Source organism: Scophthalmus maximus, chromosome 14 (assembly GCF_022379125.1).
Source record: "Scophthalmus maximus strain ysfricsl-2021 chromosome 14, ASM2237912v1, whole genome shotgun sequence".
Taxonomy (NCBI): domain Eukaryota; kingdom Metazoa; phylum Chordata; class Actinopteri; order Pleuronectiformes; family Scophthalmidae; genus Scophthalmus; species Scophthalmus maximus.
In genome coordinates, this window is record NC_061528.1 from 15972370 (window position 1) to 15995511 (window position 23142).

At 43.4% G+C, this 23142-nt stretch overlaps 2 protein-coding genes across 7 annotated transcripts in view; one reads left to right on the forward strand and one right to left on the reverse strand.

The window, feature by feature from the left end:
• Positions 1-529: 529 nt before the first annotated feature.
• On the reverse strand, positions 530-9114 carry LOC118282985 (eIF5-mimic protein 2-A). Of its 2 annotated transcripts, none has more exons than XM_035604597.2 (12): positions 8961-9114; positions 8116-8189; positions 7468-7644; positions 5866-5960; positions 5708-5773; positions 5429-5564; positions 3946-4055; positions 3541-3711; positions 3071-3217; positions 1729-1867; positions 1381-1503; positions 530-1234 (listed from the first exon to the last, which is right to left on the reverse strand). In XM_035604597.2, the coding sequence occupies exons 1-12, from the start codon at positions 9068-9070 to the stop codon at positions 1203-1205; spliced, it is 1380 nt and encodes a 459-aa protein (XP_035460490.1). In that variant the 5' UTR covers positions 9071-9114; the 3' UTR covers positions 530-1202. The 2 variants fall into 2 exon arrangements, with proteins under 2 accessions (XP_035460490.1, XP_035460491.1); XM_035604598.2 differs by lacking the exon at positions 8961-9114 and adding an exon at positions 8260-8291.
• Positions 9115-10022: 908 nt separating this feature from the next.
• myo1b (myosin IB) overlaps positions 10023-23142 on the forward strand; it is a 59651-nt gene continuing 46531 nt past the window's right edge. For 2 of the 5 annotated variants that reach the window (XM_035604596.2, XM_047337034.1), the window contains exons 1-2: positions 14227-14471; positions 21048-21194. In XM_035604596.2, the coding sequence (XP_035460489.2) occupies positions 14328-14471; positions 21048-21194 (291 nt within the window). In that variant the 5' untranslated portion in view covers positions 14227-14327. Of the gene's footprint in view, positions 10328-14226; positions 14472-21047; positions 21195-23142 lie in introns of those variants that run through there. The other 3 variants (XM_047337035.1, XM_047337037.1, XM_047337036.1) reach the window with 3 other exon arrangements.

Here is a 23142-nt window from a genome sequence, read left to right on the forward strand (position 1 = left end):
TTTGCTGACACATAAGCATCACTGGCCAGGAATGGGCGTCAACATTCCCACATTGTTTGCGGCGTCACCATTAAAAGTCAGACTTAAATGAATGAATGCGCATGGATCTCCCGTTTCCAAACATCTCGAATCACGATCTCGCTTGCGCTTTTCGCATGCTTGACTGAACCATAATTACCATTTAAAGTGGGATAGTGAGTGAAGTGAATGAGATCGTTGTTTGCACCCCAGGTCACGCATGCTGGGCTGCCTTCCCTGATTACTTGATTAGGCGAGGCTAGAGGAGATCAAACATTGGAAAACATTTTTTGAGGGAACAGAGTTTAGTTTGATCTGTGACACAAATGGCACAGATTTCCCCCCATACAAGGCTCTCCATATGATTATATACATGTATACACACACACACACACACACACACACAGTTCACTTCCTCTGATTACTCATAACAGTTGTCCTTGGTATCGTCACACTAGAGCAGGTATCTGATGTGACTATATTAATCCGGTGACAATAAATACAGCAGAACTGAAAGCATGGATATCCATTTATTTTAAAAAGTCAAACGGTATGGTCAAGGAAGAAAAAACAACTTACAAAGTAAGCATGGTTCTGTATACATAAGGTCTATTAAATATCATTTTTATGCCCGGTTGCCACCATCACCGTTTTGAAACGGCACCCATAATGGGAGACAGAATCTAAAAACTGGCGATAAATTAAAAGTTGTAAAATCATTGGCAAAGACGTAAAAAAAATGAGGGGACGAAAACCAGTTCGCCTTTTGGGAGGACCGAGATATCACGGCCACGCAGAAAGACCTCTGGCAAATAAAAGAGTTCCATGACTAAATACAATAACTGTGAAATATGTCTGGCTAATTCTAAAAGGGAACAATCTTTCGAAAAAAATATCCCCTTTTTTATTCCATGAAAGGGCTTTCAATCTATTTAGTTAACTGTGGCACTGTGACTGACTCCCGGAGAGTAGAAAGGAGAGTATTAAGTATTGATTCACACAGAAAACATGTTGGAAATAAAAACAGTATAAAAGCCCTTACATCACGGTTGAACTAGATATGGCGGAGGTAGAGAATAGAAAAGGAAAAGAAAAAACTGAAATAGACAGACTTTCTGTTCCAAATTCTTCTACTGCATCTGGTGCCGTGTTTCTGTAAAGATGGTAGTTACAGCTCGCGGTCCTCAGTCTGCCTCCTCATCCTCGGACTCAGACTCTGGAAAAAAAAAAGGGAAAACATCAGTCAGAGGTGGGCACATAAGTTACATCAGTTAGGTCGTGTTTTTTGGCAGCATACAGCTGTGAAGCTTGGAGCGGCTGGGATAAAAAGACAGAAAAGCTGAGATGGTGTGTGGCGCTCACCTTCCTCTGCATTCTTGAGCCAGTCCACAAACTTTTTCATTTGTTCGAGGAAGACGCTCTTTCCTTTGGCCAGGTGGGCTTCATTGTACCACTTCAAAATTGCCTCCTCGCTCAAGACGTCCGCTTTAAAGAAGAAGACAAAGACATTTTTAAAAAATGATGCCAACAAGCACAGATGCCGCTTGCAGGTGCCGTTGCATGAAAAACAAATGTCACCAGGCAGCTTGATGACATCGATCAAAACAAACTTTAGTCTATAATCTCGGCCCATCTGGCAACATACCTATCCAGTGACAAAATTAACTTTTCCCCCCCAAATTGCAAGGACGGAAAAAGGAACATCTGTACCTTTGTATAGCAGCACAACGATTTTCTGGAAAGCCTTCATGAAGTGGATGTTGTCATAACAGTACTCCTGGATCTTCAGCAGCAGAGTAAGTTCAGAGAGGCCCTGGGAGGTGAAAGCCTTCAACAGTGGGCTGTATTGCTGAAAAATGTTAAAGAGGGAAAAGTGTTTAGGATTTTTCATATTAACTCCACTTGACTTAGTGGGATTGCTTTGGGTTAGTGAATCAATTATATGCTCTGCTCAGTTCAAAGCTACTCGGAATTTGAAAGGTCTCCGAGGCTCAATTTAAGAGTGACATCCTTGGGGTTCTTTGTTTTCAAGTGTATTGCCGTTAATACCACAGATTCAAGAAACAGTACACACACGTACACGTAGGGCTGGGCGATATGGACCAAAAACCATATCTCGATATTTTTTAGCTGAATGCCGATACTCAACATATATCTCGATATTTGTTTCCGGTAAAGAAATAACAAAAAAGTCATTTCCAAGCCAATTCCAAGTCAAATCAACATGTGGAAAATGTCACATTATAACCACCTGCCCAACATGTACATGAAACTGACACAAAAATACATTTGTTTGTTAAATAATTATATTTAAAAAAAATGCTCCTTTCTTGCATCGCAGAATGCACGGAGCTGTGCAAACAGGGCACAGCGAGGCTGAAAGAAGCTTGCAACGTTTGTGTCGGCGCAGAAGGCTGCGAAGGCTTCAAGCTCTGGGTTGCAAGAACGGCGTCTTACACACTCCTTGTACTGCGGTTTATGGCACTGTTGTAAATGGTGGTAGAGATTCGTCAATGCTCAAACTTTTAGTTGCAACCTGTTTGCGGGAGTCTCTACACATCTGACACTTGGAATCCATCTCCAAATGATCGAGCCAGTATTTGTAAAATCTTTGGCTGCTTTCCTCTCGTTTGTGTCTGTTTCCGTGTTGGTGCTGCATGCAGGACTTGTGTGTGTGTGTGTGTGTGTGTGTGTGAGTGAGTGTGTGATTGAGTGGGTGGTGGAGGGGCGGTTATTGGTTTCCCTCAGAGAGGGAGAGGGGCGGGGCCAGGCGAAATTGTGTCTGAGGGACAGACAGGGAGATGGCTCCGCAAAAGAAACTTATAACGTTATTTAACGCAACATAAATCTCGATATACACGATATTGTCTTATCCTATATCGTGTTCGAAAATATATAGATACATTTTAAAAACACAATATATCGCCCAGCCCTATTACACGTACACACACACTTACGCGAGCGCACACACTTACGCGCGAGCACACACTTACGCGCGAGCACGCACACACACTTACTTACACGCACGCACGCACGCACACAGAGGTGTCACCTTTAAAAGTTTGATGGCTTGCTCTGTGACGAGCTCCTCCTTCTTGTTCCACTCCACGGAGCTCATTACACTGGACCAGATGAGTCCGATCATCGTCTGCTCAGAGATGTTGTTCTTCTTGATTTCCTCCCGTACGTTGGCGATGATCTGCAAGACCAGAGACACGTGATTCGCGGTTGGAGGCAAACCCGAGTCCAGCATATGCTGAACAATATTGCTTATCGAATCCCGCAGAAGTCTCAGGTATGAGAAGCCCTGGCAGGATAACGGGGGCTCGTGGAAGCAGATAAAATGTTCAGGTTGAGTGGATTCCAGCAACTTGTCACTGATTAACTGCCTCCAGCCCTCCTCGAGACAAAGAGGGGGGCAAGGGTTCAGAAGAAAGCAATCTTTAAGTGGTGACCTTCGTGTTGACACAAAAAAAAAAGGCACTCGGCGTGAAAAGGAGCTCAACATCTAACAGGGCTTACGTCTTTGAGGGGGTCCCCACGTGACATCTGCTCCTCGAGATCTTTCTGCAGCTCCTTGCGAGCGCCGATGCACTGCTGGTTTCTGACGAAGCCCGAGAGCTCCTTGAGCCCGGCGTCCGTGAAGTACTTGGAGAAGTGCTCGCAACTGCGCTTGTTGGCGGGGAACAGCTCCTGGAAAGGCACAAAGTCAAATACTGAGGAAGACCTTTTTCAGCAGATGAGCTTTGTGTTAGAAATTAAGGAGCCCTCGCTCAGCAACCGCCTCAGTGCTGTTAAATGTATGTTAATTATGAATTTTTATTTTCACCAAACAATCTTCATTTTGAGCATACATTCACCTTGTCAAACCAGTTTTGCACCGGGATGCATAAACACTTCACCTGTGATGACGATGCAATATCTCACCATGAGCCTGTTGTCCATGCCAACCTTGCGGAGACTGGCAGCCACAGAGTTGATGTCCTTTTCAGAAAGCCAGGATTTGAAGAGTTTCACAGCGAGGCATGCCGAAACACCTGAACAAATGCACGGAACTGTGAGTCAGCTGTTACTAACAGACCTGCTGGGATGAAGTGAAGGCCCCGAGTAATACACTGGTAAACACGACTCAGCAGGATACGATTAGACGGTTTTTCACTGGATCAATGCCTCAACAAAACAAAAAAAACACAAAAATATCACACAGTGAACAAAAGGAATTTTGAGCCACAGGTATATGAAATATGATTTCTGTCTTAACAAAATACAATGATTTCAGAGAACATCATTTAATTGCCGACTCTATAACACTATAAATCAAGCTGATCTATGATCGTCACTATTAGGGCTGCAACAAACCTTTAATCTTTCGATTTTGTTCTCTAAACTAAATGAACGATTAGTTGTTTGGTCCATAAAATGGTGAAAAATCTCAATAGTGGTTCCCAAAACCTCAAGATGATGTTATGTTTTGTCCACACACCAAAGATATTTAGTTTACTGTCATAGAGGAGCAAATCCATTAACCCAATAGTGGCGATTAATTTAGTAAACGATTACTAATGCATTAATCGATTAACTATTGCAGCTCTAGTCACTATTGTGTATCAATCCCCTCATCCACTGTTGTTTCGGCCAATCTTGTCTCTAACAAGTGAAAAGACAACACAAGGTCAACACGAAGCAAAAACCTCAGTGTCACATCCAGCATTTTTTCAGACATTATCGATTCATAATTCATGCAACCAGACTATTTTCACATTTATATTTGCAAACGTAATGAGCTAATTTAGTGCATCCCCTCTGTAACGCTGGATTATGATATGCAGGCTGGTAAATCATTATTTGCTCTCTCGTTGCGAGTAAAACGTTTGGTGCATCCGAGTGCAGTTTTAGTGGTGTCGGTCATATGAATATATGTAACAACTATGGTGGCATCAGCACATTTGTCAGCCCGTAAGTAACAAGAAGCTTCAGTACAGAAAACCTGAAGATATAGAGAGAAGGGACCACACTGTCCTTGTTTGAAACCGTTTTTCATGATTGTCTATTGTTCTACTACTTTGAGACCAATTACTGTAAATTATGTGAATTTGCATATTTGTTCTCAATACATCAGGAAATAAATGAGAAAAACATAAACTATGCATTTAAAAAAGACAGTTGTTGGAAAGGAAGGAGAGAGAAAAAAGAGCAAGAGAGGATAGCGTTCTAACAATAAAGAAAAAACAAAAAAAATAGATTGTTGAGAGGAAGAGATAACAAAAAAAACACAAGAGGGAGGTACAAGATGATTCTGTACTCTTTTCAGATCTGCTCAATTCCTCTCTCGGTCCCGACTACTTCTCCCTGGGGATCTTATCTCCTAAACAAACGAAAACACGAGAAGGCATGACTAAGGGGCATTTACCTTCTTTAACCAGGTTCTCGTTGAACAGGCTGCTGAGGATGGATGCGGAGATATTGCCGTTGGCCAGAAGAATTCCTGTTAGCATGGCCAGCTTGTTGCGCTCAGACTCCGTGAAGCCCTTGAGAAACAGCAGCAGCTGCCACAGAGCAAACACACAGACACAATTATTTAGGCGGAATTTTGAATATGAATATAGATTAGAACAAAATGATCATGAATTAAGAAACTTGACCTACATTAGCAAAGTACTTTACGTTCCTGTAAGGACAAAAGACAAACCTTTTTAATCTCCTCCTCAAATCCTTTCTCCAAGTATTTGTAGCGCCTGATGAGCTTGTTAAAGACCTAAGAAGAAACAGAAAACATGGTTCATTATTTTTATTGACTAAAATCTTAATATAATTAAAATTCAAACCGAGTAAGAATTTGGTATTCACCTGTGCATATGCCTGCATAGTCTCCATGTCCTCTTGTGCTTTGAAGAGGCAGAAGTCTGTGCATGTCATGTCATCTGCCAAGGTACCTCCTGGGGCTGTAAAGACATATGTTTTCTTAATATTGTACATCTGATACCTCCAGAGAATAGCCGTATTTTTCAGAATTTGAAGTCCAGTTTAAAGATCTAAGCCTCGTCTAAGGCCCATGGAGCAAGTGTATTTAGAGGGTGTGCAATTTCACTTTTAAGAGCGTGTGTAATTTCACTTTTGTTCATTTAGTGGTGGATGTTGCTCCACCAGGTGCATGGTTCAAAGTAAATCTAGAAGAGGTTTTCAGACAGGAAAAGTTACGTTCTGTGGCATCTGGGTAGAGCATGCAGGAGGCAGGACACGGTAATAATTCCGCTGTTCTCTCTGTGAATTTACCAGAGATGTTCCTGCTGTACTTAAGTCAGCGGTGTAACCCACTAAGCTATACCAGCAGTTTTTTTCAATCTATCAATGGTGGTAGCAGCTGTATTGTGTCAAAGTCAAGACCATAGAGACTGTATGTAAAAAAAGGAGGTAGTCACCGGGTCCGGAAAATAGAGCCAATACGGAAGTGCCTGAATCCTGTATTCTCTGAAATCACCAGCAGAGGGCGACTCACTGGTTGCAAAAAGTTTCTGTAAAAGTCTATGGAAAAATTGCCCTACATCTCATTTGATTTTATAACCTCAACAAACATTTTCCTGAGGAGTTTATGGTCTAAATTGCTAGTTTCAAGTATTTTCCGATACAGCATGATGTTTATTTTATGCTAAATGAGATCGCAATTTACAAAATGGACGACAAAGCACTGTAGTGTGGATACAGCGTGATTGACAGCTGGTCCGTACAATCGGTGCATGGTTGCAATTGTAGGTAGACCCGCAGTGGAAAAGCTCTCAGTCACACCAACCCAGACTTTTTTTTTTAAATCACAACAACATTGTGTGGTCAAAATATGAAACTCGAGGCGGCTTCAAAACGGAAGTTCACAAACCAGCGGGTGACGTCATTGTGGGTTGCCACTTGGTCAAGGACACGCTAACCTTGCTCATATCATCCTGATGGTGCATATAGTGCTTAGTTGTAGAGCCCGACCGATATGATTTTTTGGATATTGATATCGATATTAGGGAGTACAAGATTCCTGACACCGATACATTGGACGGTATATTTATATATATAAATATACTGTCCAATAATATTATATATATATATATATATATATATATATATATATATATATATATATATAAATCTGTCAATGATTCTAAGATGTCATTACCATACCTTTTATGACAAAGAAATATAATAGAGGTTTGATATTTTAGTTTAACCATAAACTTTATCATAAAAAACAAATACAAATTAAAAGTATAACCAAATAAATAAAAAGAACTTGAATTAAGTTAAGCCAACCGATACATCCTTGGGCTCTACATAGTTGTAAAACCACCAGTCCTAACCTCAGTGCCTTCAACAATAACCATGCTAAAAAGCTCATGTTAAGTACTCCTGCTTTTAAGAGCTTTTTTTAATGAAGGCAGATAAATCTGCAAATGTCCCGCCACTTACCGAGCATTCCACCAGCCACCAGGATGTCAAACAGAGTCTCAGCATAGCGCCTGTAGTCGAGTTTGGCACCAGAGGCATCGAGGAACTTTGCGACAGCTTCCAAATCAGTGCCAGTTTGGTTCAGACCTTGTACGATACTTTCCTGAAAGTTGGTGGGGTCAAACCTCTCCTTTTCATCTGTTGAAAACATACAGATATTAATTTGAGTGTATCCTTGCTACTTGCTTGTTGTGAGCTTGTGAGATTCTAAAAGACATATCCAATTTCATATTCAGGCATCATACATAAGGCATGCTTAGAGACTTACAGATTTGTTAGGTTGCTGTGTGAGCCTATTCTTCAGTGGCAGTGAAACATTTTTTCCCCATTTATATAAATGAATATGCCACACACCAGTGGGTCAGGCACCTCCCTTTAGTATGCAAAGTGGTGATCGAGATATGTTGAATATTGAGTATTAGGAAACAAATAGGAATGTGCTTCAGTGTTTAAACCTTACAGCCATATTCCTGTATTTGTGGTTGTGTGCAGTTAATAGGTTAGGTGTTTTTTTTTTAATGCAACTTGCTAAAGACTTAAAGGTTGACAAAGACATTCAATTCAATTCCAGTGTGCAGAACTATGTGACCAAGTCTTAAAGCGTCTCACCTCTTTTGCGAGTTTTAAAACGCTGGCCTGTTAGCGTAGGCTTCTGCTGCCTTTGGTTACTCATAAAAGATACTCTGGAAAACAGAAGGAGAGGGGAAATAAGAACAGGATTACAACATTCCATGCAAATTATTTTCTTCATACCCCTGCACTCTCTGCATCTTCCACCTACGAAAAGAATAGAAAAAAACAATAACCCTGCATTGATCAGGTCATGCACTCGGCTGAACACACCAATTTCAAATCCATCCATTCATTCTGTTCAGCAGGTGATGACAGTGCCACAATATACTCTCAGGTTACAGTCTATTTTTGATAGGAAATACTCATGAGAACGTTATAATGGAAAACAAACAAAGGAACAACACTGCGTGACGCACAGCGGGGGGTGTATAATCACAGTTAGCTGGCAATGCAGTTCGACCGGGAAACAAACCAGGGGAGCAGTAATGATCGCTGCCTGCTGGGTGCAAATTGCTCAGACCAACGTTAATGGCCGTGGTCGCCCCTAGCTGCATTGGATACGGCGTATTCACAGCGGCTGGCTTTTAAACCGGTGGCCATTGATGTGACACGACAGACGTTATTAATGCTACAGATTTGTGTCTACAATACCGGCTAAGCAAACGTCTGACAAAAATGACAGGATAACGGTTTTGACAGGCAGGCAGAGGCTACCCGGATGTGTGCCTGCAGACGACACCGGGCAGCGATCGCTAGCTAGCTAGCTAACAGTTAGCAACGAGCATCTCCTGTCTTCACGACGCAGCGCCACGCTAAAGCTTGAACATATGACCATCCGCCAAATGACATTAACCGAAGGAAAAAAACAAACAGCAACTCACCGAAATCCTCTTACTGCGCAAAAAGGGGACGTGGAGTAAAAACGAACAGCCCCGAACGCTAATATTAACAGCTGCAGGGGAAATGTAAGATGTGTGACACAAGGGCGCATGCGCGGTAACACCGAATCAGTCTGGGTCACTACACTTGTGCAGGGGAGAGTGTGAGTTGATAAACTTGTTAAAAGCCGAGTAAATGCAGTCAGGGCGAAACTGCCGTGGCGAATTTGCCAACAAATGAAACATTAATACAATATAGTTGTATGTCTACCCAATCTGTTACGCAGGGTGGACTAATTACCAACAGTCGTTGTTAATAGCCCCCCCTCCCCTCTCCAGTACAGTTCGCAGTCGTTCAGATAAGATGAAAGGCAGAAATAAATAATTAAAAAAAACTTTGAAATGATCAGTTTCCCAACAATGAAATATGTTTTAACCTCCACACAAAACTGATCCAGAATTATTGTTCAAAGACTCGGTCGACGAGTCGATGCTATCTGGAGTGAAGACACAGGAGGGAGGTGTTGTGCCGTCGGGTGCGTGTAGCATCCGTCTGTGGGATGAGGGAGACCTTTTAATGTTGCCTTACCCTTCGCCTCGTAAATCTCGCTTCCGATTCTATGATTTTTTTTTTTTTTAAAACCTGTACGATCAATAAACCGGTCTTCACTTTTAACCAAAGTTTGAACTTTGATCCTAATGATTCCAACTCTTTTCATACTGCCACATATATATGTATTAAATCGTTACCTTACATTAAGTTATCATCCCATTGCTCAAACTCACATTCATTTCTTTATCCTTTCTTTCGTTTCCACCCTCTTCCTCTCAAAGATACATGAAATGTAAAATATTAAGTCCTAATTTTTATTCAAATATTCAAAATGGTTAGTGTTTTTTGGTCAATGGTCTTGTGGAGCTTCTTCTTTTTTCTTTTTTTTTTAATTTTTGAATTCCCATATTCACACCGTGTGGACGTAACCAACAAAGTGTCGAGGATTACGACCACGCGTGAAGGCACCGCAGCCCAAAGTCTCACCCCCGCCCCCCGCCACGCACTGGAGGTGATTAGGGGGACGCCGCCGGACCAGCCCAGTGACGCCGCTCCAGCCGCTCCCTACGCCCGGTGGACCCTTCCCTCCGAAGTCCAACCCACGGCTCCATTCAAAGTGCTTTGCGATCCGGGTGAGAGCCACGTCCAGCCAACCTCATCCGAGCACGGCGAGACGACGAGGTCCAACTTGCAGTCGGCGGGGACGGGCTTTTTCGGCGAGCCACTCCGGACCCGGGGAATCACTTCTGGGATCCTAATTTTGTCCGCTGAGTGGATTTAGGACGACAGGGAGCGACTTTCTTGCAGAGATAAAGAGGCAAGTTTGACATGTCCTTGGAAAAAAAAAAGATGTCCCATCTCCTTGTTTTGGACCATGTCTAAATCCGCTGTTCCCCTCGCGGCAACTTTTCCCCCAAAAAGTTAACTTTGCATCGCAACTCATTCATTCCTCCTCACTTCCAGCAGGAGGAGGGGGGTTGGGGAGTTTCTTCTTTTTCTTCTTCTTCTTCTTTTTCTTCTTCTCCGTCTTTTGTGAACGTTTTGTTATGTTTGGAAGATGAAACTTGCAGACAGATGAGTCCATATGTCCCGAGTTTAAGTTTCGTCGTTTTCCTCGTTACCAATCCAAAACAGATTTTTGGGAATGCGGATAAAAATTTAAAAAAAAAAAAAAAAAGAAATAGAAACGTGATCGCTAATTGGCTGCATCTGCGGGCGTTAAGCACAATCTTTGTAGCTCAGGGGTCGAACCGCTGCTCGCCCCGTGCGCACAGGACGGTTGCAGATGCGTCTGCAGCTCCACTGAGACTTCAGTCTTTTCCTTCATCCAAGTTTGGCTCTTTGGGCGCTGGAGGCGTATGAAGCACAATAATGGCAAATGTTAGTATCATCACTGTGTTGCTGTAACCTCTCCTCTTCACTTTGGGGCAAATCAAAGCAAAACAAAAAAAAAGCCCAAATATATTACTACTTTAAATCATAATAGATTCTATATTTTGGTTATCTATGCTATAAAATAGTGTGGATGCACCTGGATCTACAGTGAGCAGAGGGAAAAAAAGAAAGATGTAAACGTGGTTAAACTGACTGACTTAGTCAAAAAAACGAAAAAAAAAATCCTAATGGTTTCACTGACTAGATTAATTTATTGCTCAGAAGGGACTGCATGCATGAAACTGTCCACCTCTCTGAGAAACAATCTCAAAGTTCCCCTTCGTCCATGTCGGAGTGCTTTCTTTCTGCTGGGGTTCTCCAGTGGGACCATTATGGGAAGAAAACCTCACTGTAGTATTGAGAGTCATTAGGCCGTGGGGAAAGTTCTGCAAAGGTGTTGTGGAATGCCACAAAAACTATTATATTTCTGGGAGTATTGCTGTGGGTTTACTGCGCAGAATGTATTTCTTAATGCATAAATTAAACGTGTCAGCGTTTCTGTTGAGGGGATTTCGGCCTACACAAACTGCTGATTGTACTCAGTCTAAACATGAGTTTGTCCTCGATTTTTTTTCACTCAGACCCCCCCCCATGTGTGTGTACAGTCCAAAAACATTCATGTTTCACAAGTATGCAGCCATAACGGAACTCTTAATTCAGTGGAAATGTTAACAACTGTCCCAACTTGTTCTGATGTTGTGGCTTGATTGCCCTGCAATGGTTTCTACTCTTATTCTAATTCCTGTTGTGAACTTGAAATCCCCAAGAGGATCAGATAAGACCCTCTTTTTTTTCTTTCTTTTTTTCAAGGACTGTGTCTTTCTCTTTGTGGTTTTCCCCAAATTCGTCCCCCCACTGTTGGCCAGAGTCTCAGTTGGGAAACCAGATGGGAACTTTATTACCCGCACTGATCAAACTAACAGTGATGTAAGATGACTGTGAAAGGTAGTGTGTGGTAAGCCCTTGGAGTTGCAGAGAAACTCCTGGAAAAAGTAACAACCGTTTAGCTCAGACTTGGATGTTGGCAACTTGGCAGTGCGTGGGACTGTTGGCCATTCGAGTAGCTCCACTCAATGTGAGCTCGCTGTTTTTTGGGTTGCAAACTGCTTTTTCGAATGTGCCAAAGGCCTCTTCGTGAACACTGCGGGGGGAGATGCTATGGTCTAAAGTGGTGTGCATAGAGGACCAAAGTCCCCGCAGCCAATGCCATGGTGATGAATGGTGTTTGCACTTGTCTGCTCGTGCAGCTTAGTTTAGTGAGGCGTGTGTCTTGTGTTAGCCCTGCATCCACTGAGCCACACAGGGTCACGCGTGCACACTCACACACCCACACACACACCCACACACTCACACACTCACACACCCACACACACACACACACACACACACACACACGCACACGCGCATTTCCACCAACTAGACCTTGAAAAAGCCTTTTGCAGCTTCTCTTACAGGAGGATTTTCTGAAGCCAGGAAGCGTCAAAAGTCCTCTGAATGATATATGGTTACCTTTTGCAATAAGGCTGATCTCATTTTAATTTCCCCCCGCCTGTAGCTTTGGAGTTGAGAAGGAAAAAAACACGCACATCATCTCCAAATTCACCACCCTAACAAACTTTCACCTGTGCTGTTTGACTCTGTACACTTTTTCCACGCATTCTACTCTAAACTTTATGTCCCTTTGCTGCCTTGCAGCTGGGCTAATAATGGTTTTTGATTCAGCCCACCATTGCTTCACGTCCAGCAGCTGCTTTCTCCATTCACCAATGTGAAGCCAAGCCAGACCAAGTGATTCACTGCCTGTTGCGCAGACGAGGCTGCCGCTGCTAACTAGCCGGAACCTGTGAGCGTGTTCTTGTAATACAGTGAAAAATTGCAGCCTTGCAGGGTTCCTCTTTGTGCATGCATTTAATAGCCGATGAGTGGCATTTCAAAATTTTGTTACTGGTTATGTTTAACATCAGATCCCCGAGGATCAAGAAAGAAGAGGGTTGATCACATTAATTGTGAAAGCTACGAAGCCTATAGGAAGTTTAAAAAAATCCTAACATCAGTATGCAAGTGTCAGATTCCCACAGTAGCAAGCTTGTCTCCATTACAAGCGGCGAGTGAGTGCTCTGTGCATCGAAAGCTGGACCTGTCGGCGTTTAGATCTGTAACCTCTCTAATCCTTTGAATGCATTACATGCTGACCGCCGTGGATAAATGGAAACACGCGTCGTGTTCTGCAGCAATGACTTAACTTTGCTTCACATTGCCAGTGTGGAAATGTGCCTATTACCAAGTCAGCTGCCACCCATTGTCTAATGCAATTTGAAAATCAGTGGTAAAAGTTGATAGCTGTACCTTGTCTATCCATTGTCTATGAATTATTCTTGGTTCTTTTTATGAAGTGCATTTATAGTTATTAATAACGGAGTTAACAATGCCAATTAATGGACCAATTAACCCCATTGCTTATGAAGAGAAGGGGGAATGGGAAACATTAATTAGTCCCTGAAAACTTGGTTTCCATTACATTACAGATGCATGAGCATAGGTTTAAATAATAAAATACCTCACATTCATTGTCCTGGTATAAGTTTTACTGAAGGTTTTGCGCCGTTGAGTAATAGCAAACTGTCTTGACAGTGCCGACAGTCGAGGGAATGACGAGCCAGAGTCCAAAATAGAGTTGGCTAGTGCGACGTATGAATTGCTCCAGAGAAGAGTAATGGTTTTCAGGCTATTATGAGACAGGAGGCAATTATGAAAATACATGTCTTGAATAAGCTATGAACGAGGCTGAGCTAACTAGCTCACCATTAGCAAACTTTCTTTTTCCCCATACATTTATATTGAACCAAATGGTGACAAATTTCGAGGACCTATTGTGTATTGTGACCGATTACAGCTACACTGGTTAAATGTCCTGTTAGTGGCTTGTAAAAATAGTCCATGCCTTTATGCACGCTGTTAGTGTTTCTGTTTGGCAGTGGATATATTTGGAGAGTTGTTTTCTGTCCATTGAAATTATGAGATTCAAAAGCTGACTGCTAGCCTGTAGTATTCTGAGCTGTTACAATATTCTGCTACAGTTGTGTGCATTTTATTTGCTTCTTGTATACCAAATGCTTGTTGCGCAGTTTGAATGTTCATTGCAATAATGATAATCGTGGATTGAAATCCTATCACACTATACCCGCTGATGCAAGGATCAAAGACGCACACACGCTCCTGTGATCTGTGATCTCATCGCACATAACAGGTAGGGAATCCTCCCAGTTCAATAATAGCAGAAGCGAGACGCTTTTATACTGGAACTTTGATGGACTTTGCATTTGGCTTGCTGAACTGCACCTAGATAAACAGTCTAAACTCTCTGATCCACAATACACACCACTATGACACAATCCTTAGTCCTTGGGGCCGGATCCAAGCAACTGCTCCATCCTAAGATGTTCAGGCCAGACGAGAGAGACCCAGAGCGAGATTGGGACTGTCCACGCCTAAGCAGGCACCTGCCATCATATCGTCAGGACTATGAGGTCAGTTACCCTACTAGCCACCGCAATCCTGTTAATGAGCAGGCCAGACAGGTTACTTCTGCTGATGTTTTAAGAAGTATTTGTAGCGTGAGAAAATGACCAACTGCGTCAAGATGGGCAACGCCTTACAGAGATGATCTCTAGCTCTCCTTTACTAGCTTCATTATCTGTCATGCTGCGGCCCAGACGCCAAGAGGATGAGACACCATACACCCCTACGCACACAAGCAAACTGATGCTACTTAGTATCGGTATGATCGCCCGTATCCAGCAGAGAGGCCTCAGGTCCAACCTCCATGGCCCTCCAAGTTCGTGCACTATTGGGAATGTTGCACCAGTTATGAGGCCAGGGCTGAATGGAGTTGAAATGTGGCTCACATGTATGGTATGTATGCAGGTGAGTTTAAAGGTGGATGGAAGCCAGTACTGTACCAACTCAGGTCAGGACAAGCAAGCTCCACGCAAAGACCGGCACACTGATTACAAGTCTCAGAAGACCACCACTATTCTCCGTGGTAGTGAGCAGAATGAAAAGGAAGGCAGAGAATGGCCTAACTGTAGCTGCAAAGGAGACAACACAGGAGAAGCCGAAGAAGTTATGTCCCTTCTGTGACACTGTGAAGCACTACCTGAATCGGTGCAGCAACTTCAAACTATTGTCAATGTTGAGGGAGCAGAAGACGGAGTGGATCAAAACGAACAAGAGATGTTGGGGATGTGGCCGTGCGCATCACAAGTGTACCCTCAAAGCCAAGTGCAAACAGTGTGGAAGAAAACCACCTTGAGGTTCTGCATGAGGTCAATACCAGCCAAAATGCGTCAGCATCTGGTAAGTCCGAAGCGACTGAAGAAAGCACTTGTTTAGTGAGTTCCATCTCAGAGACCATGTACCTAGATCGGCCAACAAGCAGCAGTCAGGTGCTACTGAAGTTGTGGTAAGAAGGTACTTGAGACCTACGCTATAGTGGATGCTAGTTCAGAGTGCACCATACTGCTAAATGAAGCTGCTGATCTCCTGGGCCTTCATGGGGACGCCCGCAGACTGCAGGATACAGCACGCGGTCCACGCCATCCATGAAGCCACAGTATCATTTGCTGTAACTTCTGCATCACAGCCTGGCAAATTCCTTCCAGATCCACAGGGCTTGTACTTCAAAGGAACTTGGTCTTGCATGCCGTGCACACCCAGTCAAAGCTCTGCTTAGAGTAGGTCGCAGCCTGCCGACCGCAGCAGTTCATTGATTGCAAATTGAGCACTCATACGTCAACTGAGTGTTTTTCCACCACCACCCCTTTCAAAACAATGAGAAGCACAGCCAAACACGCCTAAATACCGAAATCTCACATGAGCCTGGCATATTATTTTGTGATCGTGTGGTCCTTAATCTCTAATAGTAAGAAACTGATTTAGAAATATGTTGTCGGGGTCTTTAATGGAGATTATGCTTCTTCAGGTTTTTTCCTTTCCTATTATGTGTTATAAAGGTTTTTTGTATTTAAAAAGTTTTGTAATGCTAAAAAGCCTGAAGTAAATGGAACTCCTCTCTCCGACAGAAAACACTGCTCCTGCAGCTCCTGAAACGCCTCGTCAGTAGCACGGCGGGTGTTTCCGTAGCATCGTTTTATCACAACGTTAGGGAAGTGCACAAGGCCCGCCCCCAAACAAAGCCAGGTAAAGCGAGAGCGGAGGGCGACACTTACTACATGTGCTGGTGTAAGCGGTTGACCAATCACACCAGAGTGGGCCAGCTGGCCAATCAGAGCAGACTGGGCTTTATCAGGAGGCATGGCTTAAAAGACAGTGAAAAGAAGTGTTTCAGACAGGCTGGAAAGAGGAGCTGCAGGAATGGACAGCATGAGGAAACATGCTTTTTCTGAACATTAGAGCATGTAACCCCTTTCAAATAATAGCCCAAATTCAAATTATGAACCGAAATATGAGCATAATGTGTCTCCTTGAAAGCTGGCACAGCATACAGTTATTTCTGCCATTCATCTTGTTTGCATGTGCTCAGTGGATTAATTATATGGTTGTTTTGTCACATTGACTGCCCGCTGTAGTCTCAGGTTTTGAATATCTATCAGTCTTGACGTGTCCCCGCGGTTTGGGCAGTATTGTAGTGTACGTTCTGTATATAGCAGTGTTTGTTTGGGTTACAGGTTTATGTTTAACCAGACTGGATGATTGTGCAGCATGAAAACTCAACTTGACTAACTGAGAAAAATGAGGCAACATTTGTGTAATCTCAACGTCATCGCAGCAAAATTTCAGGTCGTCAAATGTGTGCAGCTTGACAGAAGTCGGAAATCATCACTTCCCAGTCATTACATGCAAGATGTTCAAAAACCTTCTCAGCTTGTTCACCGAGAGTGCCAGCTCGTGGAGTGACTGCCAATTTGTTAACGCGCCAGTCTTTGCTCACACTCCCTCGCACCTGGAGTGGTGTTGAGGACTGTGGATTCCAGGTCACTTTCCCAGGCAGCTGCTTGTTCTGCGCCCCTGTAAACCTCTGTCCTTTCCGTCCTGGCCTGCCCCTTGGCACGGCCCCTTGCCCCGCTGCCGCACCATCAGGGAGGGCTTTAATCTCCGTCGTTGCCAGCAGCTTGTGATGTTGTGACTCTCCTGCCCCGTGACAAGGCCAGCCTTGATCTGCAGTGAATTTGCAGACAATTACGCCGCATAATACGTCTTTTTTTTATTAGCATTTGTTTGCACATAGACGCCACTGTGTTCTCAAACAGCTGCTCCCGAGGTAGAATGACACCAATCATCTCTGAGGGTAACTCAAACAATACCCGTTTGCCTTCCCCTCAAAACCACGTCATTGTAGACGGCAAGCTTGCTTTGTGTTTGACCAAGTTTGACCACTAAGGAATTGATAATGACCTCGGGCTGTTTTTATTTTAAATCATGTGCATGCATCCTAACGTGTTACAGCTCATTTGTTTGGCTCTTTCCCTACTTGCATGTGAGTGTTTGCACGGTTGTTGACCTTTGGCTGAGTTTTCTCCTCGCTGAAGGACAGAAACGAAACACGTAGCCTCAGTCAAGGGCTTGTAAATAATATATGCACATTTAATGGTGGGTTTTTTTCAAGTTTCCCCCAATAGCTTGATCTTATTGGGGAATCTAATAAGATGTGTCTGAGACAGGAAGCCAAACATGTATCATAATATTGTTGGTGACATGCACTGGAATCCCAGGTTCAGACCACCCATCGGTAATAGACCCTGGTATCCGGATTCCTGATGATGAAATCTCTCGCTCATGTTTTGCTTCTCTGTTGAGCAACTTAGCTTCTCTAAATACAGCACTTTAATCTTTGGGAATTAGAGGTGAAATTCCAATTTAAAAATTTAATCATGCGACCTGACCTGTACTGAATGTCCTTGCATACAATGTGCTCTGATCTGATCTTGCTCTTTATATATTCTGCTATATGCTTAGTTGGTCGTGATGGGTGATCAGAATAATGGCAGGCAGTTGTACCGGCAAGACCCCCTGAAGAGATTGTTTTGTCATTACATGCGCCCATTTTTCTTTCAAGGGTGGCAAAGCACAGTCAAGTCTCAATTCAGGGCCGCACACCAGAAAGATGGTTGCTTTTTTCATCCTTTTTTGTTAAGTTAAAGTTTATTGTGCCGTATTTAAATGCCACATATGGCCTCTGTGCTCGTCAGCGTTGGAGAGTACTACTTAGTGAAGATGACATGCATCCAGACCGAGGGCATTTGGCCATAAGTTTTGCAACATCACCGATTCATGAGATTTAGATTTGAGATTAATAGCGGCTAAACCGCATTTGATGCTTACTTCCTCCTCAACAATCATCAGAGAGATTGATTAAATCTCTCTGATGCAAAATGCATCAGAGAGATTGATAAAGCGGGACATTTTTAATCCTGTTTCACCAAAGGTTCATACGGGGCTCATTTTGATTTAGACGGATACAATTAGGTTGTCTTTTTAAAAAAAATCTTAAAATCTAAATTATATGTTGGGAGTATTTTGTCCTGCACGTGCAGCGAACTACACAAATCAATCTTTTTAACATTTACCAACACAAGACTTGTTATCTCCCTCATCACCCGACCACTCAGCAGTGAGGATAATCCCCTGAGTTTAATCAAGGCTGTAAGGTTTTCCCTTATTCCCCCACTTTGGATCTAGTACGACAGTTAGCAGCACGCGGCAACTCTTATTAATGGGATTGTGTCACTGGCTGCCTGGAAGCCAGTTTCCAAATCTGGGGTAGTGGGTTATCAGCAGAGCAGCGAAGAGCATCCGGCATCCAGGCTGCAGACAGATGCAATATGTTGCTGCTCAGGATGGCACAGGCGACATAGACACAGTGTTCTCCCCCAGGTCAGCGAGAGGCTTCAGCATCTGTTTTCTGTTTAAACTCTTGTTTGTTCATACCGGAGACCAGACTCAGCACTTTCTGTGTTGCAAGTCTATGCACTTACTGCTAGGCAGTAAGTTTGCAGTAGCAGCAGCAGCATAGTTAATGACTTTATAGTAATTCGCTTAACCAATTGACCAATATTGATTCTGTCTGGCTAGTACTGTGCAAACATAATTAATGATTTTGTGAATTTGAGGTTATTTAGGTACAGCACATCTTGCGTTTTGTAGTTTTATCCATGCAATGTATGGATTCATTCCAGCAACTCATAAATGGGAAGGCACTCTAAAGACCACATCTTGAATTATTGCGAGAAATGCCATTGCTTGCAAACGTGGAAAGCAGCCAAGAATTATTAAATCCAAGGGAAACGGAAGAATAAAGACAAAAGACTCGATGCTGTCGAGAGCAATTTAGAAATGTGAAAATGCCGTGGCAAAGCAGCAGCATTATGAAGCTCTCGCGTGAGAGATGGCATGAGACCACAGAGCAGGTGAGTTCTGTTTCGTTTGACCACGCTTAGAAGGAAATGACTTGCTTCAAAACTGTACTGCAGACAGCCAAGGCAGCTGGTAGACATGAGCCGTCACCGGGAGTGTTTTTGGCAGCAGGCCAACAGACCAACACACTCCACCAGTCAGGCGGGCACAAAGTAACAGACCTCCGTTTCAGTTGCAAGTGAACATTAATAATTTTGCAACCGTGTTCCTCATCTTTTAAAGTTTCCGTGAGAGTGAGTTGTTTTCAAACTTCTAGCCTCCCACTAAGAGCCCGGCAGCGTCTTCATGGGCCACAGAAGGCTACACTGGGAATCCTTTTATTTTTTGCTTTTTAGGGGAATATCATATTGGTAAATTTGAAAGCTGAATTAGAAAAGTAAAGTTCGTTTTCTGCTCTTCTTTCACACACTGTATCACTCTGTTTAATGCAAAAAACATCAACTTGCTACATCTGTGTGTTCACTGTCCAACTATGTATAGACTGTGTGCAATTTGTGTTTGCCAGTGTTAGACATCACTGTTCATACATGGAAGAGTGCATCAAAAACATACCTGAATTTGGTACAAAAACCAGTGTTTGTTTCCGACTATGCTAAAAGGGACATACTGTACGTGCTACGAGAGCGGTGAACAATAGGTGACTCCGTGGCCTCATCCGATGGCCTGGTGTTGTCGGTCTGTCACAACAGCACACATGAGGCTTTTCGGCGCAGCAAATCCCTGCATCAAGGCCCTGAATGTGTCCTGGGCCCCTCTTTTATCTCCAGCCCTATAGCATTGGGATTACTGTCCCAAAGGAGAGGGGAGGCAACACTGGACTGAAAACTGCCACCCCCAGCACTGTTTTTGTCATGGTGAACTCCCAGTCCACATCCATTACCCCCCCCCCCCCCCCTCAAATATTATAATCGCTGCAACAAGCAAAGCAAGCGACAAAAATCTTTGAAGCAGTTTGCCATTCTTGGGGAGGATGAGGGGGGCGGCATTCCTTTTTGATTTATAAGGAGCCCCTGAAACGGGAGCCAACTCCAGCTGAGCAGACAGTCAGAGGTTAAGAGCAAAGTTCGTCGGTTATGTAATTGCCAATGGGATGTTCTCACATGCCTGAGGAGGAGAGCGAATAGCCAACCGAACGGCCCCACTCCTCCCCTGGAGTCAAACCGCTGCTGTACAAACATGTCCACCCCAAAAGTTTGTTTGCATTAGCTAAGTTTAGGACTGTTTATTTTCCGATCAGAGAATAAAAAGAAATTTGCCAGAGGCCTCACGAATAATGGACAACAGACATAAAAGAATGTGCTAATGGGTCTAATAAAGTGAGACGCTTCTTGAACTGCTGTTTCTCACCATGTTTGTGTGTATGCTTGAGGTCTAACAAACAGTTTTCTCCTCACACAGCACATGCAAAACAGATGATAAAGAAAACAAGAGCAAATAAACACAATACACACAAAAACAAAAAGTTTTTAAAGGGTGCTTTGTTTACATCCAGTTTTCTCCTGCGCTTACTTTTCTGCATCACTGTTACACGATCAAAACAAAACGGCAGCCCACTCAGAAGACACATCTCTCCGTACTAGTGCCGTGGGCCAAAAGCTCCACAGGATACCGTTTTAATTTGCAGTGTGTGTGATGCATCTCTTCCTTCCTGTTTTTCTTTTTCTGCGCAGGGGGGGGAACCTGCAGCCAAAATGGAGGTGAAGACATCACTTCTAGACAACATGATTGGGGTGGGCGACATGGTCCTCCTCGAGCCCCTGTCTGAAGACTCCTTCCTGGAAAACCTGAAGAACCGCTTTGACCACAATGAGATCTACGTAAGTCCACCATTTGTACCGTCAAATAATAATTCATGTCAGCGAATGGCACTTGAGCTCAGATTGTATTGTTGTATTTGACTATAGGAGGCGTAACCAAGAAATCTAATTTTCTATAACTCTATTGTTCCTCCATTCCCCTCCACCTCGTTTTAGGCATGGCTACAGAAGTGGCACATATACAGAGACCACAGTATCCAACCAATCAATAAATCACATCACCGGGGAATGTAGTTGATGCCCTCAAATGAGGCATGAAATTCAGATTTCAGAGAGTAGGAGAGGCTTGCAGTCTGATTGGATGTTTATCTCTGGAAAAAAGGGGATGGTTTGTTAAAGCATCATCCCTGCATCAGACAGTCGGTTCTGGGTTTTAGTGCCGTGGCACTCCAGGATTCTTCTGCTCTGCAGGTCGCCTGCTGCAGATGACGGCCGAGGCCATCACAGCCCCTGCTCCGGCTGCTGTGGCCTCCCAGGGCCCAGGGGACGATGTCACCTCATTTAACAATGATTGCCTTAGTGGTGCACTAGATATGTTGTCGGGATGCAGCTCGCATCCTGCTGAGGGATTGGAATGGTGTTTTGTGTGTGTGTGTGTGTGTGTGTGTGTGTGTGTGTGTGTGTGTGTGTGTGTGTGTGTGTGTGTGTGTGTGTGTGTGTGTGTGTGTGTGTGTGTGTGTGTGTGTGTGTGTGTGTGTGTGTGTGTGTGTGTGTGTGTGTGTGTGTGTGTGTGTGTGTGTGTGTTGACCTAAATGTTGTGAACTAGTTGAAGAAGAGACGGTTCAATCACGCCGGTGAAAAATCTTCTAATGCTCCTCTTTTGCTTCAGTACTGACTGCTAATGAAGAGAGAATGGGGGAAAAAATGGCATTCATGGAAAGGTAAATCACATGATTCCCTGAGTCCATAATGGAAGCTTTTCGGTGGCATTAACTTCATTCCAGATTGATGACCATCTGAATCCTACACTTATCCAATAAATGTGCGGTGTACGATCCCTGCACGCGAAAGCATTTTTCCTTGTGTGGCATCTTCCCTTACAAATGGGCCCAACCCGCCCCCCACCCCCACCCCAAACTATCATATGACGGCTCACAGCAGAAGAAACATGGCTTTGTTTCCCAGAGGGACAGCCTATCATGTACCCAATAACTCAGTGGAAAATCAAAGGGAATGAAAATCTCCCTGTTATGTCTTTCTGAGCGAGGGGGAATCACCGAGAATGTCTGCGGTTCTTAATGTTTTTTTTTAAACTCCGTCGAGCCCTGTGGCAGGATGATCAGTTCCACTTCATTAACTGGCATTTACACCTTGTTTAAACAAATTATCTTGTATTGGAGTTAATGGATGTCCTGACATTATATAATGACCATATTGTCTTTTTTTTTTACATGCAGTCAAAACAAATCTGTGAGTCCTATCCACTTCGAATAAATCATGACTCCGGACTTCAAGGGACTTGTCACTCCCAAGTTTTCATTTGATTAGCAAATTTTATAAACATTTGTATAAATAGGCATATTAAAATAGTTATGCTGTCTTCCACACGGGTACCGAACTCCTGTTGAGCTGAGTGACAAAGAAATCGGAGCACAGCACTACATTTGTTGGCATAAGGTCGACATGCATGCACATCACACTTTCTACTTTTTAACTTTTCAAAAATCGACTGTAGATTCTCTTTGGATTTGGTGCGAAAAGGCTGAAAGGCCCTCGGGTCTAATCTGTGTTCAGTCTTTCTGACACCGGCTTTATGATCTGCGAGACGGTTCATGAAATAATCCTGAATTTCTTTGGAAGTTTTGATTTTTCTTAATGATCTACAGTAGAAAAAAATTTATAAATCTGGTGTGTGTGTGTGTGTGTGTGTGTGTGTGTGTGTGTGTGTGTGTGTGTGTGTGTGTGTGTGTGTGTGTGTGTGTGTGTGTGTGTGTGTGTGTGTGTGTGT